This window comes from Chlorocebus sabaeus, chromosome 26, assembly GCF_047675955.1.
Source record: "Chlorocebus sabaeus isolate Y175 chromosome 26, mChlSab1.0.hap1, whole genome shotgun sequence".
Classification (NCBI taxonomy): domain Eukaryota; kingdom Metazoa; phylum Chordata; class Mammalia; order Primates; family Cercopithecidae; genus Chlorocebus; species Chlorocebus sabaeus.
This window is the reverse complement of record NC_132929.1, coordinates 9,405,681-9,425,922: the sequence shown is the minus strand read 5'-3', so window position 1 is coordinate 9,425,922 and position 20,242 is coordinate 9,405,681. Positions and strand designations below refer to the sequence as shown.

Sequence of the window (20,242 nt, the reverse complement as noted above, 5' to 3'; positions counted from 1 at the left end):
AATATCTGCCTGCACTGCTTCCCCAGAAAGGCAAAAGACTTCCCATGGCCCAGCTCCCACTGGGGTAATGGCTGAAATCAAAGCTGACATGCTGGTGACCAGAACAACACAAGCAAGCAGGGCATTTTGCTTTATGGGGTGGGGGATGGTAGGCGCTACAATGCATAACATGTTTTATTTTCAACAGATGCTTTTCCTAACAACTCAAGGCAAGAATTGCTACCTCTTTCCACTTGACACAGAGAGAAGAGAGATGCTATGCGGTTATTCCAGGCCTTTGGGCTACTGTTATCAAAGAATGGCACGTCGACTCCCTTATAACTACCCTTCCACCAACTCACAAGCCACTGCAGAACTGAAAGAGCTTTCCAGTCATCTTGTCTCTGTTATTAAAGTGCATCGTAATATGACAGTATAATGTGCTAACACATTACCGTACAATTCTATTATTAAACAGCATCCTAATAATACTTTGTTATTCTGAAGGTCAAATCACATCCCTGTACACAAGAGGCCTATGGGACGTTACTTCCATTACAATACAGACGCTCTCTAAAAGTAGGGATATGCTCAAATATCCCTCCCCTTGAGTATTCCTCTGCTCAAACCCCATAACGGCCCCTCATTTCCTAGAGGGTGAACTCCAAAGGTGCTTGGCTCAGAGAAGACAATAGTTTCTTGCACGAAAAGGCTGTGTCAGTATTTGAGCCTATAATCTGCACCTTACCTACCTTTCCAGCGTCATCATCCATACATTCCAAACACAAATCTTCTACCCTTTCCTGTAGCTTCCTGGAGCCACAGAACTACTCTTGTTACATCCCCTGACAGGACTAGCCTTCTCCTTACACAGACATCTTGTATTCTTTATTTAACATGCAATTCAAATCCCATTCATATAGACTTTTCATTCTGTATTAGTCACTCACCATTGATAACTTACTGCTCTGCATTATCATCTTTTTTACAACAAATGAGCTCCTGAATACTGCTACTACCCACATTTGCATATGCTTTAGACCACTCTGCTCTCACACTTCAGTGTGCATGCAAATCACCAGAGTGTCACATCAGAATGCAGATTCTGATTCTGGTCTGGGGTTGGGCTGAGATTCCTCATTGCTAACAAGCAGACCATACCTTGAGTATCAAGGCTTTGGACTTTACAAAGTTCTTGTAACTCTGCACAACATACGAGATTCTTATCTCCTCCTCAGATTTCGACAGACAAATACCCTCTTCCAGTTCACACAATAGTAGAGCCTGGAAAAGGCCCTGATGTTTGGACTCTTTCTATCCCAGAGAAAGACTTTCCTTGGAGATATGCCTGAATCTCCGAGGTTGTTTTCCTCCTGGCCTCAGAAGGAGGGCACTGCGTGACGGGGGTGCTTGGGAAGCACCCGGTGGTCCTTGTACACTGTCCTGATGTCCACCCACAGAAATCCTCTCCTTTGCCTCTGAACCAGCACACAGGCCATTCCTTCCTCTGGCAACGTCATTCTCACTTGTCTCCAAAAACAGAGTTATTTCTTTAAAACTTTGATTTTAAACTTCTTCGGAAGGCATCAAAATATGACCCCATTTGACTTTCATCATTTATCTTTTTAGGAAAATACGACTTGTAAGCTTTTTATTTCTCCAAATATTTGGCTCTCAGAAAAACCATGACAGGTACAGTTCGATATGCATATTTTAGACAACAGGTGTCTGAAAAAACGTGCGAAAATCATTTATAAAGCTAAAAATGCTCTGGAAAGAGCATGTATATTACATACACACACTTTCATGTATTTGTGCTCTCTTCCTATGCAGTTGTATCGTTTTAGCTCTCTAGGTAGGAAATGTTTCTTTCTGTAAAGTCTCAGAAATTTAGGGCTACAAGGAGCCTTCATCATTTACAGAGAGGAAAACGAGTTCCCAAATGGATAAATAAAGTCAACTAAGATGTCCTGGGTAGGCAGGAGCAGAGGCAGGGTGAGAGTCCAGGTCTCCTGACCCAGAACAGCCCCCTTCTCGTCCGTGAGGAGGAAACAGCGTGGCAGAGCACCGGGAATAAAGGCATTCACACAGCAGGTGTTAAGTCATTGCCATTGAATTTTTTATCTGTGAAGAACATTAGATTTTATTTCATCAATCCTTATATTCTCCGATATAGATGAAGAGAGTAAAGCCAAGAGAGGTCAAACAAATACGCTTTGGGAGCCAATGAGCTTGTCAGGAGCAAGTTTACTGACTTGCATTACACTGTTTCCCCTATATACTAAGAGTCCTGTGTACGCAATGTAGTTACACAGACAAGAAATAATAAGATCCAATTCCTCCTTTGTGTAGCTGGAAGCATGCCCCTGACTCTGGTCTATTCATGGACATTAAAAAATGCAACTCTGGTTGGGTTTCACAGTGTGTCTGAATTTCAAAATAAATTCTATTTCATTCAAGGAAATAGCTAAGTCTAACTTTCGTGTTTCAATGGTTCTCTTCAAAGCATCAAGTTCAATTACACAAACATGCAGGCTGACAATTCAAATCAGAATAAAAGGATAATTCTTTAATTCACTGATTTTCCTCTCCTGTCAAGGACATTAGTCATATACAATAAGCATTTTCTTTGTAATACTGGGAAACCTGGAGAATCTTAAAATGCCAAGACACAGGGCAAGGAATTAGCTTCCTGGTTAACGCATCTGAGAGTTCAGAATTTATATGTATGCTGCACACACCAACTATCACTATTATCTCCCCTCATTCTTTAAAATTGCTAGTCTAAGGGATCGTCTTCACCATTAGGATTTTCAAATGTGCAAAGGATAGTGTAGGCCAAATAAGGAAGTAGAGGAGTTCGCTCAGCTCTCCCTGTATTTTTCTCCAGCCTCATGGAGCTGGGGTTGGCAGAGGGTGTTAGATTTACCATTCTCAATCTCGTAGTCAGCGAAGGCAAGTTCAGAGCCTTTGTTGGTGATCAGCAGCTCCCCATTCAGTGTGAAGATCATTGAAGCATCATCCAGGTTAATCATACATCCGACCACATCTCCTGGCTGCCAGGTACGCCCAAAATACCCACTTCCTTGATGCCAACGCTGGCCCTAGAAAACAAGACTCTAGGGCTTAGAGAAATGGAGTTTCTAGAGGCCCCTGCAGCAGGATAAATGACCGTATCTGCATTATCTCCCAAGTAGTAGTGGTACATGATTTCTAGGGGGCACTCAAGGATAACCAACAAGGAGGAGTGGTCTATGTTATAAATGAAACCTAGATACACAAGGTAGCCCGAGTCTCTTGTTCTAGGCACAGCCACGGCAATAATCAGGATTCTCTCTAGGGAAAACTGGTAAGATTTCCTGACATACTGGCTGCGTAGTGATCTCTGTGTCACCTCTGGAGTGGAGTCAATGGGCTTGGGTGCAAAACCAGATATGGAGGTGATTGTAGAAAGGATTTGGGGTACAGTGCTCCCCTTCAACAGAGTGAAGAGCAAAGAAACAGTCACCAGGCAATGCTCATTCTATGTTTACATTAGCCAGTGGTGGTGGCCACTCACTTTGAAGTCAGAGATCCAGTAATTTGAGCTTCCAGAAAAATGTTTGGAGAAGGAAAACTTGGTCTGAGGATGTGTGTTTGCTAGATATATGGACTCACCCTGCTACCTTCGAACACAAAGGCTTGGTCATCGGCCCCCAGCTCGACATCAGGCCGACAGCCTGGCCTGGCCCAGCCAACTCGCATGTCTCCTCCAGTCACCACCTCAAACTCAAAATACCACTTTCCAGATCTCACTGCATAAGATCGCTCTACCCGGAAAAATCGGATCTTGTCTATGCTGACTTTCTCCACAGCCGAGTCAGCTATTGCGAGAAGGAAGGTGAACAAAGGGTGTGGAAGGGAAAGAGAAAACATACGCCTTTAATAATTCAGTAGCGCTACTCAAAAGAATTTGACGAGAACATCTGAGACTGACCATAGGTCGACTACTATCCAATATGGCATTCTGTTCATAATAGATCATCCTTATCATCACCATACGAGTTACCACTGCCTGAGGGATTGCTTCATAGTAGATCTTTTAAAGACCATTTCTCAGTTTTCCCTCACAATAAACCTATGAGGTAGCTAATATTGTCTTCATTTTACTGATGAAGAAATTCAGGCTCAAAGAGGTAAAATCATTTATTCAGTGTCACAGAGCCAAAGAACAGAGGAGCAAAGGTATAAACCCAGATTGGACTTCAAAACCGTGCCCTTAACGACTTACAACTCTGCCCATGTGGCCTACAATACCTCCTGGGGCGTGGGATGATGATAACATGCTCATCAATTTTAAGCTGTTGTTCAGACTTTAATCTGAACGAGCTTTTAATTTGGAGATGTGATTACCTGATCTAAAAGTAAGCTGATATTCACACATTTGGAAAATAAGAGCAAAAATCAGTGACTTGGTTTTTGATCAGGTATTCTGAAAAGCTCAGCTACCCTAGAAGATCACCTATTCCTTGTAGGAATAATTCACAGAAGTGCTCACCGCAGAAAATCTGTCAATGGGATGATGGTTTACATCAAACATGGTCTCCCAAATAATAATAATAAAAAATCACACCATTTAGTCTAGTGCTCTTCAGCCCCAAGACTATTTCCAATAGTACAAGTTAGACCTATTTGAAGTTAGGACACCCCAAGAGGAGGACCTGTTTAGTAAACTGAGGCCAGAATAAACACTCTCAACTCATTACCTAGTTCTTGGTCTGATGGCTCAATGTTATATCCGTAACCAACAAAAGTGCGCACAGCTTCCCGCAGGCTGTCCCTGTTTGACTTCTTGGTACGCTCGTCCAGTAATGCATATGGCACCAGACGGGGATTTCTTTTGTTCTTCAAATCCTATGTGAAGCCAGAGGAAAATAGGTGCCAAGATAACATTTCACCTTCACCACCGTTCGCCCTGTTCACATATTCCCAGCAACGATCCTGGCTTTCTGGCGGCTCTAGGTCTATGAGCGCTTCCCTCAGTGCCTTCACATTTACCAGTGTACATACTTGCCACTTCTTCTCCAGATTAAATGACTATAAATGGAAACATTTTACTAATGCTCAAAGCTAGCAGTAAAAAACACTTTTGGCCGGGCATGGTGACTCATGCCTGTAATCCCAGCACTTTGAGAGGCTGAGGTGGGCAGATCACTTGAGGTCAGGAGTTCGAGACCAGTCTGGCCAACACAGTAAAACCCCATCTCTACGAACAATACAAAAATTAGCTGGGTGTGGTGGTGAGTGCCTGTAATCCCAGCTACCCGGGAGGCTGAGGCAGGAGAATCACTTGAACCCAGGAGATGAAGGTTGCAGTGAGTTGAGGTCATGCACTCCAGCCTGGGTGACAGAGTGAGAGTCTCATTAAACAAAACAAAACAAAACAAAACAAAACAAAACAAAACCACTTTTAATAATACCAGCCTGTGAATAAAATGAAGCAACACAGAATTGGTTAGAAACCTCCATTCCCAAGGCAAAGCAGATGGAGATTTGTATAATGATTTCCCTATGAAAGATCATGTCATGATTTAGGTTGCTATAGCCTCCTCATGACAGCTAGACAAGCCTTCATAGAGAAACGTCGGAAAAGGTGGCAGAGCCACAGTGTGTTCATTTCATGGCAGAGGACACACATTTGTAGTAATGTCCCTCTCAGTTCCTTAGGAGGGACTAAGAAGACAATAGGGACATTTGTAGAGATAAGTCACCCAAACTCATAAGTATAACATGCTGTTTTGAACCTCTTCACTCTGCTGCTCTTCCTCCCCCCATAGTTTCCACAGTTGTATTCTTCCTGGCTTCCAGATGCGTGCAGGTTTGGAGGCTCCAGTATGAATTCACTAATGTGCACATAGCCGCTCCTGAACTTCCCTGATACTAACCCTACCACTAGTGATTACTAAGATGAGAGAAACCATCTCAAGGAAAGAGGCGTGCCACGTGGTTTGGGACTGAACTCTATCTAATTTCTTGCTGTGCTCTGGCTTTCAAGCTGCCTCCTGCTCAGGCCAAGACTTCTGTCCAGAAATTGTTGGCCCAGTGGACTGAAGTAAGGAGGTAAAAGCTTTTGGGCAGCTGGTTCGCTGCTCTGCTGGGCTAGCTTCCCCTCCATTTCATCCTCACCAGCCAATACGTGGGACCATCCCAGAAATACTGCTGAGCTATGATGTGACCATTACAAATTCTGTCCAGCCCCATGATTCCATAAATAATGAACACAGTGAGGTGTGAGGGACAGAGTGCAAAGGCAACCTCCTCCTCCTGATCTAACACACACCAAAGCAAAATGGCATGTGGATGGATGATCCTACCTTCTAACTTCACCAGCATGCCTGACCCAGCATTTCTTACCTGTTGGATGCCATAGGTCCATCCTTGTTTTATTCTGTCTTTTGCCCAAACATTGTGCGCATTTTCTGCAAGCTTATCCACTAAAATTTCTTGAGGAGGTAACAGCTTCACATCAGACAAATCCAAAGGGGCTGGCTTATAGCCATTGGACATCATATAGCTACAAGTAAATGTAAAAGTACACAGTTTTAACAGATCTCCATGAGTTTCTCATTCCAGATTTTAGACCAAGAGCACATGGTAAGAATGCTATGCAAATAAGGCTACGGACACAGGTCCCACTCTTTGGCTGAACGAATAGCTCAGCTCTGTTTCAAGTCTATAGATAAAGCCCCCAATCTACCTACCTCCTTCCCAACATACATATTTCAAAGAAGACTTGAAAAAAGCAGATGGTCAGCACAAACCATCTTTATTTCTAAGAAAACTACCTCTGTTCTCTACAAATAATGGGCACATTCAGTATGCTGCAATATTACCAGAAACCCGTCATCCCACTACAAAAACACAAGAAGTCAAAACCAAGGTCTTGTTAGCAAATGTCTTCTTATAAAGCAGCACAGAATAATCCTCAGTCGAAATGTAAAGGCTAAACTTTTACTTTTGGAATTAAAAAAAGAGCCCGGTGCGGTGGCTCACGCCTGTAATCCCAGCACTTTGGGAGGCCGAGGTGGGCGGATCATGAGGTCAGGAGATCAAGACCATCCTGGCTAATACGGTGAAACCCCATCTCTATTAAAAATACAAAAAATTAGCCAGGCAGGCTGGTGGGCGCCTGTAGTCCCAGCTACTCAGGAGACTGAGGCAGGACAATGGCGTGAACCCGGGAGGCGGCGGAGCTTACAGTAAGCCAAGATCGCACCACTGCACTCCAGCCTGGGTGACAGAGCGAGACTCTGTCTCAAAAAAAAAAAAAAAGGATGTCAGAGAATTTTTGAACTTAAAGTGATCTTAGCAGTTAGCTGTCCAGTCCAAGAGTCACAGCCTCAAATGTCTGTCAATTGACTGAGAACAGGAAGAAGTGGAAGAGCCATAGGTAGACACACCGTGTAAATGGAGAAGACTGGGGTACACTGTGGAGGGAAACTCAGGAAAGCAGATCGTCGCAGCCATGGGGGAATATGAGTTTAAACGTATCTATGGCACCCAGGCGTGGTGGCTCACACTGTAATCCCAGCACTTTGGGAGGCTGAGGCAGGCGGATCATGAGGTCAGGAGATTGAGACCATCCTGCTTAACACGGTGAAATCCCATCTCTACTAAAAATACAAAAAATTAGCCGGGCATGGTGGTGGGTGTCTGTAGTCCCAGCTACTCAGGAGGCTGAGGCAGAATGTTGTGAACCTGGGAGGCAGAGGTTGCAGTGAGCCAAGATCGCGCCACTGTACTCCAGCCTGGGTGACAGAGCAAGACTCTGTCTCAAAAAAGAAAAAAGAAAGAAAAAGGTATCTGTGGTCCTAGGGCCACTGACTGCCTCGGCCAAAGCCAGACTCCGACAGTGATGAACCATAGACCAGGGCTCAATCCATCCAGGACCTCTGAGCGGCATGAGATGCAGGGTCTACTGTAGGTAGGTAGGTAGGTAGAAGATAATGTTCTGCATCCACCTTTTCAGGACGCTGCTCTCAGGCAGAAGCAGGATGCACCAACTGTTGCATCCTGACCTCAGCAGCTTTGGCCAGCAGCCTGTCCACCCACTGCAGCCTGTCAGATGTGCTTTTCTTCGTGCTAGGAGTTGCGTGTGTGAGAGTGGATCTTGGAAGGTTAAGAGGAAAGAAGGGGGAAGATAAATGTTTGATTAAAGCTGGCACTGCTTGGCTCCTAAGTGATGATGACACCTGTGTGTGACTCCATCTGCACATCTGCTGGCATGCATGAGAGCAAGCAAACAAGGGAGCCAGTGGATGTGCCACCGAGCAAGCATTTCAATGTGCAAAGAAAAGAAATGTGCACCTCTGTCTGAATGTAGCGGGAGAGAGGGAGAGTAGGACACAGGCAGATCTAGGGGGTCAAATGAACGGTGGCAGAGATACCCTTTCCACAAAGGACTTATAAGGCTGGTCCAGTGCCAGAGGAGTGACTCCCTGTCATGACTGTGAACCATTTTTAAGCTTTTGTGCTGAATGCTATTCTTATAGACCAAAGACAGAGCATCCATCTGACGTCTCCACACCTCCTGGCTCAAAACTAACAATATTAGTGCGAGGTCCAGGTAGAGGGGCAAAAAGAGGGAAAACCCTGAAATACTTCTTCACCAGGCTTCTATCTGAGGGCTTCAGTGCCATCTAGGAAACAGGGGAGCCCTTCTGAGCTGGTGCTAGCAAGTACGTGGGCTGCTGTCTGTCTTGGTACCACCCTCCTGGATTAAACATCCAGGCTAAAGCATTAAAATCTTGAACCATTAAAAAAATCACTTACTTTTTGGGCAGTTTGACCTTCTTGAGATCCTCCTCAGCAGCTGGGTTAATATGAGCAATGTGGCACCCCAGGGCCAGGAGGGTTCTGTGACACAACAGAAGAAGACCAAGGTCAACTGCAGTGTTAGGAACAGAAGGAACCCTAATTCACATTTGAGTTGAAAACAGAAAAGAGCCATTCATTTAGACCAGGGGTCAGTAGACATTTTCCTGTAAGGAGCCAGAGAGTAAATGCCTTAGGCTTTGTGAGCCATACGTCTCTGTCACAGCTACAACTCTGTGATTACAGAGCAAAGCCAGCCATAGGCAATATGCAAACCAATGAGTCTGACTCTGTTACAAAAACAATCTATTTACAAACATAGGTAGCTGGTCTGATTGTCCTATGTGCCATATTTGCCAACTCCCAATTTAGATGATAGCAAGCATAAGATTACAAAAGAGAAATCTGTTAATTGCCTCCCTTGGAGACATTTTTCTATTTTATAAATTTGCATGAGAAATATATGCTGCTTCTAATTCCATGGAACAGATAGAATTCTAATACCCAGCCCCAGGTAGCAAATATTTACTGCACGATGCCTGTAAGTGCATAAACTGTGCTTAGCACCATGAAGTACGAAGCTGTACCTTCAAGAAGCGCCAGTGTAACTGAAGGTATCCCATGTGAGCCTGTGGGACAAGGGACCTTACCAAGTATCGTTATGCCAACAAAACCACAAAGTTAAAATGTTCTGCGGTGACAACTAGAGAACAGGGAAATGCAAAGACAAGAGAATAGGTAGCAAGTTCCCAAAGAATTCAAACTGGGAGATACCAATTTGGGCTAGAAAAGTTAAGGTCTAAATTAGGCCCATGGGTAGCAACACAGAAGCAAAAGTTATTTTAAAATTGAATTTTAGTGAATCAAATCAGATTTCCCAATGGGTTTTAGAAATGCTTTATCTTTTTTCCTTTATTTAATGTGAACTGCAGGAGGTACTTGGTCTTTTGATTCTACGTTTCTCTTCTGCCTCTTACCTTTTCCCTGTCCCTAGCAAATAGCAAATGGTTTCTTAAGAAATATAGTCAATAATAATGGTGGATGGTTATGCTAAATCCTCTTGTGACAGGATTCATCATCATCTCCTCTAATTTATTAGAATGTGCCATGTTTTCAGGCAAGAGACATATCTTTGCAGTTTAGTTATAATGCATTAAATCATCTACTCATTGTTTGTGCAACTTCAGCTCAATTAAACACTCACTTCAAGGTTTCAGTCGACATTTGCAGGTTATAATTCTTCTCAGTTTCGGGGAGCTTTGAAAACTCCACAAGGCAAGGGTGTTGTCTTTTATTGTCATCTCGTATCTAGGTGGTGACATAAGAAAGAATGTGATTTAAGTTTTGACAGCTGGCACTGCATGGGAAAACAGAACAGAACATACTTTGAAACATGGCCCAGGCAATTCGTATCAGGCAAGACAAAGACAGCAACTTGCTGATAGGCAAACAGATGATCTCTCCAGTAAATGAGACACACAGTCTCCAAGTTGCCAGTGGTTTGTGCTCTGTGGATTTATTTCTAGACAAGCATCTACATTTCGAACATACTTTTCCAGAGAAGCAGTGTTACATGTGGCGGCTATGCTCTTGCTCCTCCAAAATTCATGTAAACATAATGTTACTGAAGAGGAACATTCTTCAGTATAGGACAGGCTACAGAATCGGGACCAGTGTTGTGTAGTAGAACCAAAAGTCAGCCACAAAAGTGAAGCATATTTGTAATTTCGAATTTTCTAGTAGCCACATTAGAAAATCAAAAAGAAAAGTTGAAATTAATCATGTGTTTTATTTAACCTAATAAATGCAAAATAATCACTTTAACAAGTAATCAATAGAAGAAATTGTTTATGAGATATTTTACTTTTCCCCCCACACTAATCTTCAAAATCTGGTGACTATTTTATACTTTTAGTACATGTCAATCCAAACTAGTCACACTTCCAAATACTCGGTAGCCACATGTGACTCATGGCTTTGTATTAGATAGTACTTTTCTAGACATTAAGTAATTCATTCACTCAACAAACATTTGTTGAATGCCTGTACTACATGACAGACCCTGAGCTAGATATTAGGAGTTCAATCATGAAGCCATCCTCATGTGGTGAGAATATTTTATGGTAGCTATATAAATACATAAGTGTGGGAGTGCAGAGACTTTGTCAGTAACTAAGCTAGAATGTGTGTCATCTGAGAGTGTTGGGGTAATAGGAAGCTTCAGAACTCACCTGTCCTTCTGCCTTCAGACATGACCTTACACAAATCATGAAACACAGTCAATTTACATTCTCTCTGAAAAATGATTTCTAGTGAAAGATTCCCTATCCTCCTCTGAGTGTCCATTAATCTTAGTGATACATCTGAAAACCATATTAAACAAGTTCTGATTCAAAACAATGAATCAGCCACTTTTCACTATCCACACAGAGATGACAATTCTTTTTCTGAAGGAGAGATGTAAGTATTCTGAAGCAGGTGCTGAGAAACAACGATATATCCCAAATAAAATAAACCAGTATTTGGGAGTAAGAAAGGGGACAGACTTCTGGTTCTGACTGTGAAGATCTGGTCTCCTCAGTGTTCCTGACTAGTGAATGCAATGAAAACTAGGCATTCAGCAGGAAGAACGGTTCCAGATAACAAGGCAATCCCATCCTCCACCCCAGCCTGGCCACTGAGACACATACCTTGCCGAAAGTCCAGCCAAGCTCTATTTTATTCATTCCCCAAAGCTCATGGATGTTTTCAGCTAGTCTGTCTCGGATCTTTTCTAGGTGAGGTGGCAAAACAACCTAAAGGAAAAGGAGCAAGTGAAAAGCCAGAACTATAAGAATCAATTGTATTGAAACCCATCATACAATCTACAGGAGTCAGGCACCCCACTTGAATGGCACATCACCCAGGAGGAGCTGCAGTATCTGACCTCACTCTGCTTGACCCACATGCTCCCAGCCCTCCTCCCTCTTCCTTTCTTGGCTTCCTCTCTGCTCCTTGCTGCCTCTCTGACCATTGTCTTTACTGTAGGTATATAGGTTGTATGTTCTTCACATGTGAATGCTTGCCTCACCTTATTTCCTCTCTCCATGCTCTCTCGCCCAGTAGATGATCACTCCCAAGTCAGGCCATTTCTAACCATGGTCTCAAGTTTAGATTCGTGGTTCCAGCTGCCTACAGGATTCTTCTATTAAAGTGAGCTCAATATATTACTCAAAGCTGAATTTGGCATTTTTCCTTCCAAATCTTCTTTCTCCTCCTGTTTTTATTTTCTTTTTGTTGCATGGCCCCACAACCTCTTTAAGCCTGGAAGTGATCCCATTATCTTTCCCTTGGCATTACTCCCCCCATCTAATCAGTCACGAAACCTACCATGTTCATTTCCTAAGTGTCCTTCTGAGGAATCTCCTTCTTTCCATTACTCAACCTCATTATTTTCTCTGTAGACCATTCCAAGAGCCTTATAATTGGCCTCCCCAGCTCCCCACTGATCTATCCTCTACACTGCAGCCAGTGGGACAAGTCTACAACAAAAAAATCATGTCAAAACACTCTCTAGTGTCACCCAAGTGTTCCTTGACACTAAGACTAGATGTATTAACCACATACACAGTGCTGTTTGTTCTTCAGTTCTCATCAGTCTCTATAAACACATCCTTTTCAAACTTCTTGAAATTCTCCCAAAAGACCACACTGTTTCACAGTTCTGTGTCCTTGCATATGCAACCTTAACCTTTGTTAATACTCCCCACTGTACACATCACACACACACAACCCCCACACACCCTTCCTTGGCACCTGGCAAATACCTTCAACGTTTATCCTCCCACATTTAGTTCAAATGTTGCCACCTTTGAGAAGTTTCCCCTGATTACCTAAAGGGAGAGTTCCTCTGTATTTTCCTGATGTTTCGCTCCTATCTCTCCACAGAGGTCACAAACTGGGAGCCTAAGGTTTTTATTCCTCTCAGATTATTTTTATTATTATTTTCATGTTTATTGGTTGACAATCCCTAGGAAATGGGAGATTTCATATAAAATTCTAGATTTCTAGTTTCTTTTGACAACTTAGAAGATGACTAGCACTGGACCCATACTTTTGCCTGGCATCTGTCAGCTGGAGCTGACATTTCAGGAGGACCTGCATGCTTGAGTGTCTGTGGCTTTTCCAGGTGCACAGTGCAAGTTGTTGGTGGATCTATTATTCTAGAATCTGAAGGATAGTGGCCCTCTTCTCGCAGCTCCACTAGGCAGTGTCCCAGTGGGGACTCTGTGTGGGGGCTCCAACCCCACATTTCCTTTCCACACCACTCTAGTAGAAGTTCTCCACCTGGGGTTTGCAGACCCCACCCCTGCAGCAAACTTCTGCTTGGACATCCAGGTGTTTCCATACATCCTCTGAAATCTAGGCAGAGGTTCCCAAACTTCAATTCTTGACTTCTGTGCACTCACAGGCTCAACACCATGTGGAAGCTACCAAGGCCTGGGGTTTGCACCATCTGAAGCCATGGCCTGAGCTGTACCTTGGCCCCTTTTAGCCATAGCTGGAGTGAAGTGGCTGGGTCACAGGGCACCAAATTCCTGGGCTGCACAAAGCAAGGGGGCCCTAGGCCTGGCCCAGAAAATCATTTTTTCCTTCCAGGCCTGCAGGAGGGGCTACTGCAAAGGTCAATGACATGCCCTGGAGACATTTTCTCTATTGTCTTGGTGATTAACATTCAGCTCCTTGTTATATATGCAAATTTCTGCAGTGGGCTTGAATTTCTCCCCCAGAAAATGGGTTTTTCTTTTCTATTGCATCATTAGCCTGCAAAATTTTCAAACTTTTATGCTCTGCTTCCTCTTGAATGCTTCGCTGCTTAGAAATTTCTTCCCCCAGATACCGTAAATCATCTCTCTCAAATTCAAAGTTCCACAGACCTCTAGGGCTGGGGCAAAATGTCGCCAGTCTCTTTGCATAGCAGGAGCGACCTTTACTACAGTTCCCAACAAGTTCCTCTATCTCCATCTGAGGCCCCCTTAGACTGGACCTTATTGTCTGTATCACTATCAGCATTTTGGTCAAAGTCATTCAACAAGTCTCCCGGATCAAAACTTTACCTCATTCTTTTGAACTCTTGTTGAAGCCAGCATCTTCTAGAAAGCCCTGTCTGAGTAACACACATGCTTCCGATTACTTAAGTCAGGAGAGGCAGCCCAGACAGGAGTCACACTCATGCTTCTACGCTCTGTCTGCTTGGGCAACAGCAGCCCTGTATCCATGGAGAAGCTCCTTCAGGCCTTGGCCTTCAAGCTTCTTGTCTATGAAGGAGTCCAGAAAATGCCACAGTGGTATAAGGATTATTTTGACCTGAAGACTTTGAAAAACAAATGACACAGGATGGGGCTTTTTCTGGACTCCTCTTATCTGCCTAAAAAAAGAACCCCCCCAAAAGAATTTAACAATTTTTTTCCCAGGGGAAATTGCCACCTACCACCAGAGAAAGGTCAGCATCACACCTAAACAGACACTGTCACAGAACTATTGTATCTCCTATCTGTTCTCCTTAGGAATCATTTATCTTTCCCCAAAGACATTTATTTTCCCAGAAGTGCCCTTCTCCCCATCTCCTTTCCCTATTAAGATGGTATATAAGCTCCAAATTCTGACTTCCTCCCTGAGCCACATTTCTTTGTGAACTCCATACCAGGTGATTAAAATGTTTTTTTTCTCTCTAATCTGTCCATATGAGTTTGATTCACAGGACCCCAAAAACAGAACCTAGGAGGGTAGAAGAAAAATTTTTCCTCCCTGACATCTAGAATACACAGGACCCAGATGATCTAATTCTTAGAATCACCTCTAGCTCACAACCCCCTCTCAATTTCCTATCAACACTCTTATTCCCCATCAGGGTACTCTGTGAAGCAGGCAGAGAAATACTGAAATGCTATAGAAAGTGATATAGCTTGGCTCTGTGACCCCATCCAAATCTCATCTCGAATTGTGATTCCCACGTGTTGGGGGAAGGGCCTGGTGGGAAGTGATCTGATCATAGGGGCAGCCTTCCCCCTTGCTGTCCTCGTAATAGAGTTCTCATAAGATCTGATGGCTTAAAAGTGTGGCACTTCCCCCTTCGCGCGCTCTCTCTCTCTCTCTCCTGCTGCCTTGTGAAGAGGTGCTTGCTTCTCCTTCACCTTCTGCCATGACTGTAAGTTTCCTGAGGCCTCCTCAGCCATGCAGAACTGTGAGTCAACTAAACCTCTTTTCTTTATAAATTACCCAGTCTCAGGTAGTTCTTCATAGCAGTATGAAAATAGAGTAATACATAGTCATTAGCCACAGGAGGTAAGAAGCAAACTCATGAACACATACACATAGATGAATACAATAGGGTCATATGAATATTATGGGGAAAATGCATGCTAGTGAAAGCCTGTAGGCTAAAAGAGCTATATTGTGCAAATTATTAACCCCAAGTGCCTGAGAGGCATGGTCTCTTTTCATTTATTTTCTATAACATCTAGAATAGTGATTCAAATAGCCCTGCTGTATATAAAATGCTAAAAGCTCTCGCATGCCCCTTGTAATACCACGTGATGTGTCTCTCTCAAAATACAGACCCTGGAAAGGAAAGAAAATATCCATTTATCAGCACTTTCAAAGCCCTCCATGCCATTCCCTGTTTCTCTCCCTTTTATTTTCCAACTCTTCTCCTACATGCTCCTCCCTCTTCCAAGGGCTCAGCCATATGAGAACATGCATTGCCACCTGTCTATACTTCTACTTTGTGTTTTTACTTCCAGGCCCTTTTCTTTTCTTTTTTTCCCATTTCTTTTATATCACCCCTGGAGACCCTCCCCCATTTCAGCTTATTAAAGGCTCTAACTGAATTCCACCCTTACCACATAGACTTCTAGAAACATTCTAGCCTAAAGGATTTCTCTAGCATTTACTGGTGCATACTGTTCATTTTGCATTTATTACATTTGGCCTTTTAAAAAAATCATACATTTGCTTCTTACATCTTTAACTTGGTTGAGAATTCCCAGAGAATGCATCAATATTTCTGTCTATCCTTCACAGAATATAACACACATAGCAGGTGTTCAACATGTTCACTGACTGAGAAATCCTTAAAGACCCAATCGACGCACATGGTGAAAATGTGGAGAGTAATAGTTGTTCACATTACACAACAATTATGAAACATATATATTAAGTAAGGTTCAAAGACAAGAAAGAAAGAAGTATTTAACTCTATGGCTTCATCTGTATCCGCTGTCTTTTGCCAGCAATTTGAACCTACCTGACTGGTGTCTATGGGGCATGGGATGAAAGAGGCTTGGGAGAGGAACTGGGTGGTACCCAAGAGATCTCTAACGCCATCAGCATCACGTTTATATTCTTTGACAGGTTCCAATCTCATCTTTTCTTTTGGAAGTAAGGCTTCATAGCAAGGGGCATAGCCAGAGGGAGGCAGGAACTTAAACTCTCCATGACGTCCACCCATCAGGAAACGTACTCTGTCATTTGAAGACAGCAGAAAGACAGAGGTTAAAAAAAATTCAGCCCAAATAAGTGAAAATTAAAGATCAATCCCTGCCTCCCACCCTCAACATAATTTTGTTGAGAAGTGAATGACTTCAGATTAACCACCGCAAACATCCTCCAGTAGGCACCAAAACAGCAGAGGGGTAAGTGAGCATCATGGCATGATCCTCAGCTGACCTATCACAGGTAAGTCCCTAAACATTTATATACATAAACTACTAGGTTTTTAGAACCCAATTTATCTGTACTCTAATAGGTAAATAATTACTATAGATATTACTGCAGTATTGAAAAGCATAACAGTGATAATGATGAGATTATTCTCTGTAAAGATCGTATCGAAATTACAGTATGATAACTTCAACTCGTCTTGAGGGAAATTATCCACACATCGGTTAAAGAAAGCATGATGTAACTATATGGAGAAAGTAGTAAAATCTTATTTTAATATTCAAGGGAAAGACTAAGTAACATCAGAGTATTAATCACAAATGGTTCATGGCTGGCAAGGTTACTTAAAAATGTTACACTGTGGAGGCCACATTTCCCTGAAGCAGGCATATCGGGGTGGCTGTGAGGAGGCAGCCATGGCCGCGTGGGGACAGATGGGCATCAAGCATTTGCTCACTGGGATGCCAGTGTCTTTCTTAGTATCATCCCCCTGATAGTACCCAATCCTGACACCCTGGCCCACCTCCTGCAGTGCTCACTGGCACTTCCCAACAAAGTGGGGAAGGACACTAAAGGTCTGACGGTAACAGCAGGCAGGCTCTGATTACCACCACGCAGAAGTCTTTCAATACTGTAATTCAGCATTCTGGCTGAAAGTCAGCCTCATATACATGGGTTAGGTTAGGGTTAGATTGGACCCTAAAGTTACCCACGCAAAAAGAAAAAGGTAAAAGTAAGCGATTTCAAAATGTTACTTCATATGATCCCAGGTTTATAATCAGAAATAGAGCTTTCACAAGTCAACTGCAACCACATTAAATTGATGAGGAAATACAACCAGTTTTCCATAATTAAAACATGGCAAGATATGGCACTCTGGAGGTTCAACAGTAATTGAACACTGGAAAAAAGTCAATATATATGCAGTGTTTACGTACAATATTCATTCCCCTCCCCTTCTCCATTTAACAAATCTTTACTGAGCCCATACAATTAGCACTTGCTTTTGTACTGGGATTCAGCAATGAACAAGGTATACGGCATCCCTGGTGTCACAAAGCAGGTATTCTAGCAGACAAATAGGCATAATTACTGATTGGGAGACATCTGATGGGGTTTTAAAAAGGGAGCTGTGAATTCACTCAGGTAAGGGGTTGGCTATTGGCATCAAGGAAGGCCTCTCTGACATGTGAGCTAACTCTGAGGGGTAAGGAAAAACCAGTGTGCTCAAGATCTGGAGGAGGAGCATTTCAGGCAGAGGAACAAGTGCAAAGGCTCTGAGGTGGAGAAGACCTTGGGTGGATCAGATAACAGGAAGGAGGGTGGCGTGGGTGAGAACACCATGAGCCTGAGTGGTAGGGCTGTATCAGGCAGGGTCTGTGAGCCCTGGCAAGGAGGTAGGATTTTATTTCAAGTGGAAAGCTGCTGATGGGTTTTAATGTAAGGAAATATAAGATTCTCCTAGTTGCCCTATGCAGATAGATCTGGGGACCAGTGGGGAGGCTCCTGAAATAGTCACAGGGAGATAATGGTGAGTTGGACCGAGGTGATCCAAGCAGCCATGCCCAGTTTTGTTTTGGAATTAGGCTTGTTCGGAATTGCTCATGGACTGAGTGTATGAGTGGAGGGGGATGAGGTATATGGAGAAAAGTTATGATTTGGCAAAAGTTTCACAACAGGATACTTTCCAATGGGCCTCACTTCCTTTCACTGGAAGGTTTTGCTAGGTCAGCCTTGCAAGATATTCTCAGTGTTGGCTGCCTAATTGTGATGGTGGAAACCTAATTGTGAAACTGGAAAATAAAGCTTCTTTTAAGTAAAGAGATGCTAAGGTTTTCTTCCTTCCCAAGAAGAACACTTTATCTGAAAAGCATTTTATAAAATGCTGTTTTAAAATTAATTATAGAAATCATACAAAACCTCCCAGTTTCCTATTTTAAGGTACTCAATAATAATGACATAGAGTTAGAATCACAACTGTCCCTTGTGAATGTTCCTACATTAAGTGTTATGTAAGAGGGCACGATCTATGTGTATTAACAATGTGAACAATGAAATTAAAACAAAATTGAGTCATTAGCCTGCAGTATTACTAATTTAGTGAACCTCAGGAAATAATGACTAAATCTTAACGTTATTTGTTGAGAACTTCCCAATTCAATTGCAACATAACAGATTGTGTTACTGACGTATGGAAACCATGGGATAAAATTGGATCTTTCTGGGCAAAGAATTGGTGTGGGAAATTTTCTGCCTCTCTCTTCTCATTGAGCATCTTTCCTGCGAGGAGCTGAATGCCTAGTAGCTTGTACAGCAAGTAAGCGTATTCCATTACTCACTAGCATATGGATTCCAAGAACAAGTAAATCGTCTCTTATGAGAATTTCTAGAGGAATTTAATTATTCATGAGCTCTCTTGCTAATTGTTGAGTTTCAAAATTTATCTTAGGTTTTAAAATCTGCTGGATAAGATAACAAATCAAGAAAGGTAGAGTTTCAGCTAGTATTTAATGAGAACAATGCTTAGTTTTTATATTCAGTTATTAAAAGCAGACTGATCATTTGGTTATAAATCTGAATCTTACATCCTCTAATGGCCACATAAACTGTAAAATAAATTAACACAGGCAGGAATCAGTGTTTACTGCATACTGAAGCTTTGGTCTTCAAACATCATCGTGCTGTGCTTCAGTGGGTAGAAGAAAAGGTCCTGGATTGCTTCAGAAGTCCTGCAGATGAGAATCCCTGTGCCCTCAGCAGGCAGACTGAACAGACTATGGTCCCAGGCACACCCACCACCTGTGGCTCCTCCCCTCACTGCCTGTGAACAAACTGCCCAGAGTCTGTGAGAAGGGATCCAACAAACCGCCACCAATATTGAAGGTCCCCCTCATAACTTGCCCTACTAGATCCAGATTGATGAGATCAAAGGTAATAACTAGGGAGATAAAACCTAGGTTTGAAGGGAACAACCAAAGAAGGAAACGAAGTATCTGAAACTCGCTTCAATTATCTGAGTATATGAAAGTGGGCTCCCCTCTGTCTCAGAGTTTTGGTTCGGGTCCCAAAGTGAGATGTATGAATCCATAATTCATAGGATGCTAAATATTTTCACATTCTAAAGTAAAGTGCTGAGTCAACTATGTAGGATATACAAAAAAAAAACAAAAAACAAAAACAAACCTGTGAAACCAATTCTAACAGCCACAGCCTATCACACACCTCTAGACGGATAAAGGAAAGAATTCCTTTGGAGAGAACTTTCAGGGAGAAAGGGAGAAGTTTTCTCCCTTTTTGGAAGCCAAATGATCAGGGCTTCAAGAACCCATGTAGAAGCTTGACAAGTGTCCTCTGGAGTTTACTGAGGGACACATTTTCCTGGTGACAGAGTCGACAGCGTGAGAAAGGGCTGCATGGAAAAGAGTTGCCCTTCCGCTCAGGGTGACGCCAAGGACTGTGCTCCCTAGAAGGCTGTTTAAGGACTCCATGAATGAGCCTACTGTCCGCCATCTTAAAAAGGGACTTCCCAGAAAGGCAAACGTCTGAGTAGAGGTCAGAAACCCAGGGGCTGGGGGACGTGGGAAAGGGGATCTGGAGGGAGGTTTAGGGTTAGCCAGAGGGAGCAGCCAACAGAAGCAGTAAGGCTTGTGTCAAAAGAACTGTGGTCAGAAGTTCCTAGCCTGAGGCTAAGAAAACTACAAACGGGTCC

At 43.0% G+C, this 20,242-nt stretch overlaps 1 protein-coding gene across 4 annotated transcripts in view; it reads right to left on the bottom strand.

Moving 5' to 3' along the window:
• Window positions 1–20,242, bottom strand: part of RYR3 (ryanodine receptor 3) — a 551,601-nt gene that overhangs the window by 223,352 nt on the left and 308,007 nt on the right. For all 4 annotated transcript variants that reach the window (XM_073012013.1, XM_073012015.1, XM_073012014.1 and 1 more), the window contains exons 20-27: window positions 16,118–16,334; window positions 11,523–11,627; window positions 10,037–10,140; window positions 8,791–8,874; window positions 6,373–6,532; window positions 4,725–4,872; window positions 3,637–3,842; window positions 2,909–3,083 (exon numbers count right to left, since the gene is read on the bottom strand). In XM_073012013.1, the coding sequence (XP_072868114.1) occupies window positions 2,909–3,083; window positions 3,637–3,842; window positions 4,725–4,872; window positions 6,373–6,532; window positions 8,791–8,874; window positions 10,037–10,140; window positions 11,523–11,627; window positions 16,118–16,334 (1,199 nt within the window). The remainder of the gene's footprint in view (window positions 1–2,908; window positions 3,084–3,636; window positions 3,843–4,724; window positions 4,873–6,372; window positions 6,533–8,790; window positions 8,875–10,036; window positions 10,141–11,522; window positions 11,628–16,117; window positions 16,335–20,242) is intronic.